We start from the raw sequence: 11,280 nt of genomic DNA on the forward strand, positions 1-11,280 counted from the left end.
GGGTAATAAATGTGGCCTTGCCAGCGTCACCCACATTTAAACACATTTTGTCTTTCATCAAATGTTGATGGTGTTCCTGACGCACATTTCTCAAAACTCACCATTAAACACGTGTTGGCCTCCTGGCTGGAGAGTGATGGAGGATTGAGGGATATTCCGGACCATGAGGTTAGAGATTGTGGTGGTAAATAATTTCACTGCTAATTTGACCACAGAGCCTCGTGGACACCCAGAGTAGGAATGTACTGAACAGTGGTGGTGCCACAGATCACGATGGAGTATCTCTTCATTTTGTTACGAGACTTTGGGTAAATATTAATTTGCATTGTTGGAAGCGAACAGACCAGTTTTGCACCCCAGCCAATTGTACTTCTCATAGACTTCACTAGGAGTGAATTTTCACCTTTACTGCCGGGCAGAAACCGGCTTTTAGTGATCAGCCCCCTGTTTACACAGCCCTGGACTTTATTTTCCTTTGACTTCAATGTAAACGAAAATCGAGTGAGATTTAAAAGAACGCTACAGTCTGTTTTCATAACCAAAAGCAAAAATCCACGCAATGGAAACTGAAATCAGACGGGGTGTAATATTAGCTTTGAGCAATGGTGCAAACCGGGGGATATCCAATTCACCTCCCATTATGTACCCCGTCCGATTTCCCCTTTTCATTGACTTTAATGGAACGATAACTGTATTACTGACTGCGTGAACACACCGAAACAGAAATAGATATTGTTGCAGATTTTGACTTGCTGTGATGGTGTAAAACGGGTTTTGCATTTCTCCGAATTTTTAATTCAATTGAAGTCAATAGAAATAAAAACCAGGAGAGATCTAAAGCAGACGGCTCATTCCTTATTACCCACTTTCCTCCATCGCACAACGTCAAGAACCACCTCAATGTGCTGACCTCTGAAATCCATGGTGATGGTGTGCCCACACTGATATAATAGGAAATTCTGGAATGGTCAGATATGTCCACATCAGAATAGTGTCGGACTTTCTGTCGAACGTGAGGTTGTTGGTTTCCAACAACATTGAATCTATTAGAACACACGTATTAGGAGCAGGAGTAGGGCAGACGCTGATTTTCAACCTCAACTACACTGTCTAGTCCAATCCCCACATCCCTTGATTCCTCTACAGTAAAGACACAGATACAAACAGGAAGTGATCGAGTCAGTTGTATACAGCTGAGCAGCCCCGAGGATGCGCTGAGATGTTGGATTTCAGCAACAACAGGCTTTGGGAGGAGAGGATGGAAACCGGGTTTGGCCTGATATATATCAAGTGTGAGGAAGATAAATTGTATGAACATCTCAGTTGGCGTTGGGAAGGGCTGTGGGAAATTATGGCCGTCAAATTCTAAGGATTTGGAAGGCAAAAGGGAATCTTCCCGCCGGCTGTGTAGCCGGAATTTGAAGCGGGACCCGGTAACACCCCTCGGGTCAATGGCACATAGCCCTGCCTGAAGCCGAGTTATTTTAGAAATATGGAACATTCCCCTAATGCTCATCACCTTTTTGGATATTTCACCATTTGGTTAACGATGAATTTTGCTGCGAGTTATATTAAAATTATGATGTACATTCAGATTGTTTCCCAAAGGGATTACGATTCTCACAGCAGCAGACACTGGGATTGCGAGGGGGTGCTTGGCATGTGGTGGGAAGAGCTCACAGTTTTGAATATAAAATTTCGATTGTCCACTTTGTGCTATTAGAAGGCTATTTAAATAAACTTTCCAAACGTCCTCTCCAAACGTATTCCCGAAATTTACAATGCCAGTTGGAAGTGAGGTAGCTGATCACAGTGAGGGCAGCGATTTCAGCCATTACAATTCGTCTCAGCTCCCTTCCATTATTTTCGGAAATCTTCTCCGCTTCCCTCTTTGAAATGATATTAGCGGCCCCTCAGAAAATGATTTTTACAGTGCGACAGCTGCAGGAAAAATGCAGCGAGCAGCGCCAGCCCTTCAACATGGCCTTCTTCGACCTTACAAAGGCCTTTGACACTGTCAACCGTGAGGGTCTATGGAGGTCCTCCTCCATTTCGGATGCCCCTAAAAGTTTGTCACCATCCTCCACCTGCTCCACGATGACATGCAGGCCTTGATCCTTACCAATGGATCCATCGCAGACCCAATCCAAGTCCGGACCGGGGTCAAACAGGCTGCGTCATCGCCCCAACCCTCTTCTCAATCTTCCTCGCTGCCATGCTCCACCTCACAGTCAACAAGCTCCCCGGTGGAGTGGAACTAAACAACAGAACCAGTGGGAACTTGCTTAACCTTCACCGTCTCCAGGCCGGGTCCAAGTCCACCCCAGACTTTGTCATCGAGCTACAGTATGTGGATGGCACCTCTGTCTGCACACGTACAGAGGCAGAACTCCAAGTCACAGTCAACGTATTTACTGAGGCATACGAAAGCATGAGCCTTACACAAAAAATCCATACTACACAGGTCCTCCACCAGCCTGTCCTCGCCGCACAGCACTGCCCCCTAGTCATCAAGATCTACAGCCCGAGCTGGACAACATGGACCATTTCCCATACCTGGGGAGCCTCTTATCAGCAATGCAGACATTGACAATGAGATTCAACACTGCCTCCAGTGCGCCAGTGCAGCCTTCGGCCACCTGAGGAAAAGAGTGTTCGAAGACCAGGCCCTCAAATCTGCTACCAAGCTCATGGTCTACAGGGCTGTAGTAATAACCACCCTCCTGTATGGCTTAGAGACATGGACCATGTACAGTAGACACCTCAAGTCGCTGGAGAAATATCGCCAACGATGTCTCTGCAAATCCCCTGGGAGGACAGACACAGCAACGTTCGCGTCCCCGACCAGGCCAACATCCCCAGCATTGAAGCACTGACCACACTTGATCAGCTCCGCTGGGCAGGCCAGACACGAGACTCCCAAAGCAAGCGCTCTACTCAGAACTCCTTCACGGCAAATGAGCCAAAGGTGGGAAGAGGAAACATTACAAGGACACCCTCAAAGCTTCCCCGCTAAGCTGCAACATCCCCACTGACACCTGGGAGTCCCTGGCCAAAGACTGCCCTAAGTGGAAGAAGTGCATGTGGGAGGGGCTAAGCACCTCGAGACTCGCCGCCGAGAGCATGCAGAAACCAAGTGCAGGCAGCGGAATGAGCTTGAGGCAAACCAGTCCCACCCACCCTTTCCCTCATCGATTATCTGTCCCACCTGTGGCAGGGACTGTGGATCTCCTATTTGGATTGTTCAGCCACCTAAGGACTCATTTTTCGAGTGGAAGCAAGTCTTCCTCGATTCCGAGGGACTGTCTATGATGATGATAAATTGTGCATGTTGGGAAAGATTCATGGAATTTGTTTGCTGTGATGCTGTAACAAAATTATTATTTTTTTTAGTTTTACATTGCATGTTTTCAAATAGGAAGGAAAATATGATTTATATATTAACCAAACTGCATCATTGCTAGAATTCTATTGTTGCTATTATGAAAATTCGCCACGCCAGTGATGATATTTACTGTGCAGACCTGACAGTCTGTGCAAGAAGAAACATCGAATCTGATGGGATATCTTTGCTTTTTTGTGCCTTTGTTGGAAATAAGTTAAGGGCGAAAATGATGTTTATTGAAGAGAGCAGCCTAGTTTTAAAGCGAATGGATATGGACTGAGACCCGATGTAGTCAGCTAACTTAATCTCTCGAATTGTTGATCAAAGAAGGCAACTTTAGTGGAAGGAACTAATATATGTAGACCAATATATTGCCTCAGTCCACATCCATTTTGTTGACTTTAAGTTAATTTCCATTGTGACCTCACTTCTTAGTTTTGCCTTATCTTTAATGCTGACTTGAGATCTGAACTTCGGGTTTACATAGAATTACATAAAATATACAGCACAGAAATCGTCCATTCGGTCGAAGCTGTCCATGCTGGCATTTCGTCTCCAGTCAAAACTCCTCTCATCCTTCCTGATATAGGTCTATCAGCAAAACCCTCCATACCTTTCTCCCTCATATGCTTATCTATATTTCCCTTAAATGCTTCCATATTATTTGCCTCTCTCTCTGTGTCTACTCTGTCAAAACCTTTCCTAATTTCAAAGCCCTCCGTTAGGAAACACAAGTAGAAGGAGACCTAGCCTGTTCATCATTTCCTGATATGAATAACTTCACAGTTCTTGTATCATCCTTGAATTTTTTGCACCCTCTCCAGTGCTGCTATATTCTTTTTTAAGATATGATGACCAAAGATGTGCAGAGTACTCCAAGTCTTGTCTAATCAAGGTTCCATACAAGTTTAGCATAACTTTCCCTTGTTTTCAATTCTATCCCGCTAAAAATAAAACAGAGTGCTTGGTTTCCTTTTATTATGGCAGTATTGTTCTGCCTCACAACTTTTAGTGATTTGTGCATTTATACTCCCAGGCCCCTTTGCTCAACTACCCCATTTAGATTCTTATTTTCTAAGTAATATTTCACCTCCTAATTTTCCTTACCCAAATGTGAAATCTCACACTTATCTGTTAAAATTAATTTGGCAATTAAATGCCCGCTACACACTTATGATGTGTTCTTGTAATTTGTTGCAGTCTCTCTCAGCAGTTACTATCTCCTCCCAGAATGTGTTGTCGTCCGCAAATTTAGAAATTGAGCTTTTGATTCCAAAGTCTAAATCGTTCATATAAATTGTGAGCAAACGTTGTATATTCATAGCTTGGGGAAAAAATGGCAGTTCAGTCAGGACCTTATCACTGAAAGAATAAAACGCACAGGGGATTATTTACAGAATTAATCAGTTGTGGGGAACAGTTAGCTGTCTCAACAGATAACTACATGTGTTACTGACGGGAGTGGGGCTTGAGGGATAACGAAACCGCTGTAGAGTTTAGATCAATTGAAAGCAACAGGTATATTTGTCTAATTGATTTGATTTCGGATTTGAATTTTTTTTTATTTGTTCAGGTCCGATATCGCATGTCTTACAATGTCGCAAAAGATAATAAAACCCAAGCATCTTTGATCTCCGACAATATGACATCTAATATGGGGACCTGATGACAGCCCCATTTGCTTTCGGAGATTCCTGTTTGCTGCTATCAATTGAACAACTTCTCCTCGTTTACGATGGATGTAATTACATTTTAATTCTGTGAAGCAATTTAACTCATTTCAGTAAATTAGCAATGAGAGCCAGGGGACGCTTAATCACATTCTTCAATTGCTCTCTGAATTTGCTCTGGGACACTGCATAAATAAACGTGTTAGTGCAAGAACTCAAACATCTCAGCATGTATCCAGATAGTTCTGCAATGGTAAAAGAGTCGCTGTAATCTACTTCTAAAAATTGAGCACCTGTAAATTGCACACATATGAAAACTATGAAAATTACCATCCATAACAATATAAAACTGCCAGATATAGCGAGCAGTAAAATGATTGATTTCCTTCGGTTCTCCATCTCTGGATCACTGTGATTCTGAACCTTGATGTTTCCTCGGAGTCCCGTCCTCACTCTATTGGCCAATACAATGTGCCTGATGGTCAGGGAATTCAGCAGTATGATCAACACAAATGGAGCAAATGGGGTTAAAATGGTTTCCAAGCACAAAAATGCTACCCATATGGGTACGGTGTAGTAACTTGATTTTACATAGCAGGACCATGGTACATTGTCAATTATTTCCCGTGGTTCATATACAAAGTAGATTGGAATATTTTCTAATATGTTTAATGAACACACCACTGCTATCACCACAGCTGCAGTTTTTTCGGTGCAATATTTTGTTCGCAACGTTTGGTAACAAATAGCGACACATCGATCAAATGTGAAAGCCACCGTTAGCCAGACAGAGCAATCAATGGAAACAAAAAGTAAGGCGAGATTGAGACTACAAATCGGAGTATAGTTCAGGAATGAATATGGAAAATAAGAATCTTTAATCTCATAAAGAACCACTTCAAATATTAGGACCATTAGATCAGCCGCTGCCATGGCCACCAGGTAACGGGTGATGCATTTGGAGAGACCGCACTTTCCACGGGAGAGAATGACAATTGTCACCAAATTAGCTGCAAAAAAGAGGAAATCAAATTACTAACTCTCCCTAACCTGACAGGATGATCAGTCGAGATAAATGTGTATGAAATTCATGGAAAGATTTCTTATCACTCAAATCTCTCTCTCTTTATTTCTCCCAATCGATCAGATGATACCAGTAATTCTTAGAAGATACATTTAGTTATGCTTACACGTCGCAAACTTATTCTGAGTTACTTCAAAGGAACAAAATGCTGCAGTGAATGGTTTGATTTTCAACTTTCTACCGGGCCAACAATGGGCTTTTCCGACTGGCGGCCACAATTGAATCCACCTGAGTTTCATTTCCTTCACTTCAACATAAAGGAATGTCCAGCTAGGTACAACACGGGCGGCTGATTTGCTTATCCCTGTCCCTCCAGACACATCACGGTGAAGCTTTCCATCTGTCCTTCCTGGTGTAAACCGGCGTTGTGGAGCCACAGACAGACAATATCGGATGGCCAAACCCTGATCGCCAGTTTTAAGCCAAACTTCAGGTTGAAAATTTACCCCAGTATCTGCTTATTGCAAATATCCTCAATAATCATGCAATGTAGGTTTCAGGGCGATAGCACGATTCTGACTGCAATATTCAATCGTTCAAGCTTTAGGGAGCAGGTGAAAATTCCTACCCGTGCTTTTGCTCAGCAAATGACCAGAAAATAAAGCTTTCTCAGTGACACATTGCTTCATATGCACAATATAATAAGAAACATTTTATTATGGATTGTGTCCCAACTGTAAGTCACCCGAATATCTTAGATCAAAGTAACCAATTAAATGACGAGCGAAATATGAGTCTGAGCATGGACAGAGGGAATTTTATGATATATCCGATATTATTAGAAATGTGGACTCTGGTTTGCCTCAGATGCAAACCTTTAAAGCGCATTTGTAATTTAGTTTATTAATATTGTACAACAGCTATTAATACAAGTCGCGCTCCGGAAATAATAACTATGCTGTGCAAATAAAAGCAGGATCACCAAGGGGGTAATGTGGGGGCCGCCCATTATCTGCCCGCTCGATGTCCATTTCCTTAGACCAATGGAGCTGAATATTGGGAGGGGTATATAACAGGCCATTCCGCCCAAGGATGTCTACCCCCAGATACCTGCAGCGACTTGAGATAACCGTCTTAAATTTCTCAACATTCCTCCCAGATGTATTTTGAGCTGTGTAATTTAATCAACGTGGAAATATTGTCCACCATGTACGACATATAAACTGTTCTTTGGCGTCTAGTCTTAGCCGAATAATGTAAAAACCAATAGCTCTTGTCTCAGACCCAAATCACTAATAGGAGCGGATATTTAAGCTTTTTGAACCACACCTTGTAGACACATAGAGCAGGAAATTTCTCTGACAATATGGACAACGTATATAATTGCCGTCTCACAATAGATCTATTCCCTGTTTTGCGCCTGATGTGTGAACTAACTTCAGTCACAAACAATCTTTGAAAAAAATCTACCGACAGATGAATTAACGTTTATTATTGCTTTGAATTATTTATTTCTCAGGTTATCAAACAGGGAGAAAGAACAAACAGCAAAGAGGGAAATTCTCACCTTTAACACACGGATGATAATGTAAGGAGCAGGCGCCCTGCCCATTGAAAACCCCACCTGACCTTCATCGCATTGTTGGAGGTGGAAATGACCAGGGCATCAGGGATGTAATGTGTGCAGCAACATTATTGAATACAATTACTGGGGAGGGATCGGCAGATCTCCTCTGATAACCTTACCATTTTACACTATTTCTCCCGGATTACAATGATACTTTTTCGAGGGATTTTAGAGCAGACCAGTGGACATTCTATTGGAGTCACTCTATTTCTGCCATACACAGAAACTTGGGATAGATTGTAGTCTTCATCGCCTGTGCATTAAACATCAGCCCGCTCTGTGGGATCGAAATTTGTTTTGGGCAGTAGCGCTGAACAGGATGGTATCGTATCGGCCGCCTGTTATACCCCTCGTTTGATATTGAGTTTTATTGAAGTCAATGGAACTGAATATCAGAAGGGTGTGAGAGGCAGACATGACAGAAAATGAGGGGGCTCGACAAGGTGGATGCAGAAAGGATATTTGCATTCATAGGGGAAACTAAAACTAGGGGACATAATCTTAGAATAAGGGGCCGCCCATTAAAAACTGAGATGAGGAGAAATTTCTTCTCTCAGATAGTTGTTAATCTATGGAATTCTCTGCCCCAGAGAGCTGTGGAGGCTGGGTCATTGGATATATTTAAGGCGGAGTTAGACAGATTTTTGAGTGATAAGGGAGTAAAGGGTTGTGGGGAGCGGGCAGGGAGGTGGAGCTGAGTCCATGATCAGTCATGATCTTATTGAATGGCGGAGCAGGCTCAAGGGGCCAAATAGTCTACTCCTGCTCCTACTTCTTATATATTATGTTCTTATGTTCTGCTAGCACCAGTCTATCCCTGTATATAAGAAGGCAAATGTGTTTGATGTGACCACAAGTATTATCAGAAATCGCCCGAATTTCGTCCATTGATAGTAATGGAGGACAATCCGCTGTTTCTAGGGAAACATGTCCTCCGCAGAGGATTTGGCATTTTGTGCTTAGCCCAGACGATGCAGAACACCCCGGATGTAAAGACTAAAATCTATCCCATGGTTACCGGAGAAATCACAACTTGCATTTAGAATTACAACAGTGCAGCAGCAGCTGGAACACACTTTAGTAGCACTTGTCTCATTTTGCTTTGCGGCCTCAGACCATTAACTGACTCCAGCTTAAAGCAACACAATATATCACAGTTTCAGAATCAAGCACATCAGGTTCTCCATAAGCTTTATTACCGAATTGCCAGCAATCAATAACCCACGGGTTTCTATGGCCAGTAGCAGTGATAAAAGCTCATTGCTGCCGTCTCAACTCGGAAAATTAGTGGCCATGGACACAAATTATATTTAGATTGACTTCCCCCGCACCAGTCCGCACTTCACAAATGTGACTCAAAATGACGAGGAATTGTAGACCAAAATGTATACTATGGTCTGTAGTTATGTTATAAATACACCAACAACTTCGAGTTTCATCATAAGAGGTTTCTGCATGCAAGACATGCCAGATGTAAGTGGTGAAATTGTTCTTCGCCCGTAGCGCAAAATAAACTCATAACGAATAGACAGTCTGCTTCACAATGCGCGGATTTCTCTCAAAGAAAACGAACATCAGACTGGGTGTAAAATGAGCGGTGCATTCCCTCCGAGTCCGTCTCGCGCTGCTGAGGAAGACCAATTTCAGCGCCAGAGGTTCGGCTTCCTGCCTTGTTTACCCGCTGCTGGCTAGCTGTGGCGGAAGGGCGCCCGGAGCTGCTGCCAGTTGGGAAGTGCGGGGAACCATTCGGCTCCGATGCTAATCTGCTAATGGGCGGGATGCAATCCCAAGCAGGCGACAATACGCCAGAAGTGCGCTGGAGTCTTTTGTGGGGCACGGAAGGATATCTTCAGTTTCTTCTGGGTTCACAAATATACAACAGAACATTTCCTTTGTCTTTTCTTGAGCAACCTCCTGAAATCCCTTTAACAATTGCTGGTTTGGCAACTGGATCCGATTCTAATACTTGTCTTAGACACAAAACTACAAGACTGTCCTTTAAGACCGAGACACATCTACTGAATTGCTGAATTTAAGTAGTCAAAGTAAATTGTGCTTCGACTGAGGTTGTTACATTAAAAATATGACAGAATCTTGGAGCCATTTGGTTTACTTCTATGATGCCGATAATCAGTTTCTGCAAATCAAAAACACCAAAAAAACAAGTAATACCATTACACGACGGCAGGAACAGTGACACAGTGAGACACTGTTCAAGATGAGCATTAACTGATTGTAAAAGGCTTACCAGGAAGACCAACTATTGCAAGAATCGGATAGTAAATGTTTTCTATCTGTATGATTATCGGCCTTTCCATTGTGTGAGAAAAACGAAGTTGCCAGTTTGTGTTGAAAAACTTCTGCTTTCAAATTCAGGTCTTATTTATATCTTAGAGAAACCTCAAGTGACACATGGACATTACACAATAATTCTCATTAGTTACTGTCATTTGAACAAACAAATTAAGGCGAGTCATATTCACTCCTACTCATCAGGGATATTTTGCAATGCTATTCTCCGTTGAAAGAGTAAGGAGTCAAGAATATTAATGTCATCATACGTTCCAAAAAAAACTATTTCGACATCTCCTTTCCAATCGTAACGGTGCAAGACTCTTGAAGCTGAGAATATTTATTTATAATTTAATGCGAGGCATTTGATGGAATAAATATACATCATTATGATGGAATACCGTTCTCTAGATCCAAGTTACATCAAGGATGTTCTCTACCTTCTTTAATTTATGCTATATTTAATTTATATTAAGCACCTCAATGCTACAGGTGAGATCGAAGAGCATTCAGATACACAAAGAAAGTGATACAGTCAGTTGTATACAGCTCAGCAGGCCACAGATATGCAGAAATGTTAGTTTCTGAAAGTGTACAGAGGTAAAAGAGAGATTAACAGTTAGATCGACATGTGTCCCCTCGAATGTCATTTGAATAATCCCTCTGAAACGCTTAGCCATACATGATCATGAAATTACATTCAATTCCATTGTTCCCATACTAATGACGACATTAACTGTCCAGACCACAGTCATATAATTGTGGTATATTCTCTGTGACATCACAAGCACACCTGCTGGTACTCTACTTGCAACAAGACGATTTGATGAGTCAGAAATAATCGAATCATTCCAACATTCAACTCCTTCCACATCTGTAGGTAAAATATGATCAATGTGTCCATGATCAAGCATCTTGATCAAATGTGTGCGAGGACCACATATCTTCACCACTCTTACTGATAACCACTTTAATCATTTATGGTGATAGTGTAATATATAGCTCCACCGAGTGGACTACTGATCCACCTAGTAGACTACTGTGGTAATGCAGCCATTGCCATAAATAAATAAAGGCATCTGATAGGTTCCTGTGTTAAGAGCTATCTTGACTTCTGTGTGTTTGTGATGTCAGCGAGAATATTCCGCATTGGCGACCCTCACTGAAATTTTTGGTGGTGGATGAATCCAGCCAAACAGCAGAGAGACTAGAGAGGTCATTTGTGTTGCAGAACAGCTAAAAATCCGTTTCAACGTGACCGAAAGGCTAGAAATGTTTTTCA

The 11,280-nt window shown here is 42.3% G+C and overlaps 1 protein-coding gene across 2 annotated transcripts; it reads right to left on the bottom strand.

The window, feature by feature from the left end:
- Positions 1-5,160: 5,160 nt before the first annotated feature.
- Positions 5,161-10,025, bottom strand: LOC139230450 (probable G-protein coupled receptor 139). 2 transcript variants are annotated; one of them, XM_070862280.1, is made up of 2 exons: positions 9,955-10,024; positions 5,161-6,065 (listed from the first exon to the last, which is right to left on the bottom strand). In XM_070862280.1, the coding sequence occupies exons 1-2, from the start codon at positions 10,022-10,024 to the stop codon at positions 5,161-5,163; spliced, it is 975 nt and encodes a 324-aa protein (XP_070718381.1). The 2 variants fall into 2 exon arrangements, 1 of the variants encoding a protein (XP_070718381.1); XR_011587927.1 differs by lacking the exon at positions 5,161-6,065 and adding an exon at positions 9,762-9,843 and having other exon boundaries at positions 9,955-10,025.
- Between the last annotated feature and the right edge of the window lie 1,255 nt (positions 10,026-11,280).

The sequence above is a fragment of the Pristiophorus japonicus genome, chromosome 19 (genome assembly GCF_044704955.1).
Source record: "Pristiophorus japonicus isolate sPriJap1 chromosome 19, sPriJap1.hap1, whole genome shotgun sequence".
Lineage (NCBI taxonomy): Eukaryota > Metazoa > Chordata > Chondrichthyes > Pristiophoridae > Pristiophorus > Pristiophorus japonicus.

Coding starts and splice junctions, on each gene's coding strand:
- LOC139230450 (XM_070862280.1), bottom strand. CDS start 10,024: ATGGAAAGGCCGATAATCATACAGATAGAAAACATTTACTATCCGATT. Junction 6,066..9,954: donor TGCAATAGTTGGTCTTCCTG/GTAAGCCTTTTA, acceptor TCTTTTTTGCAG/CTAATTTGGTGACAATTGTC.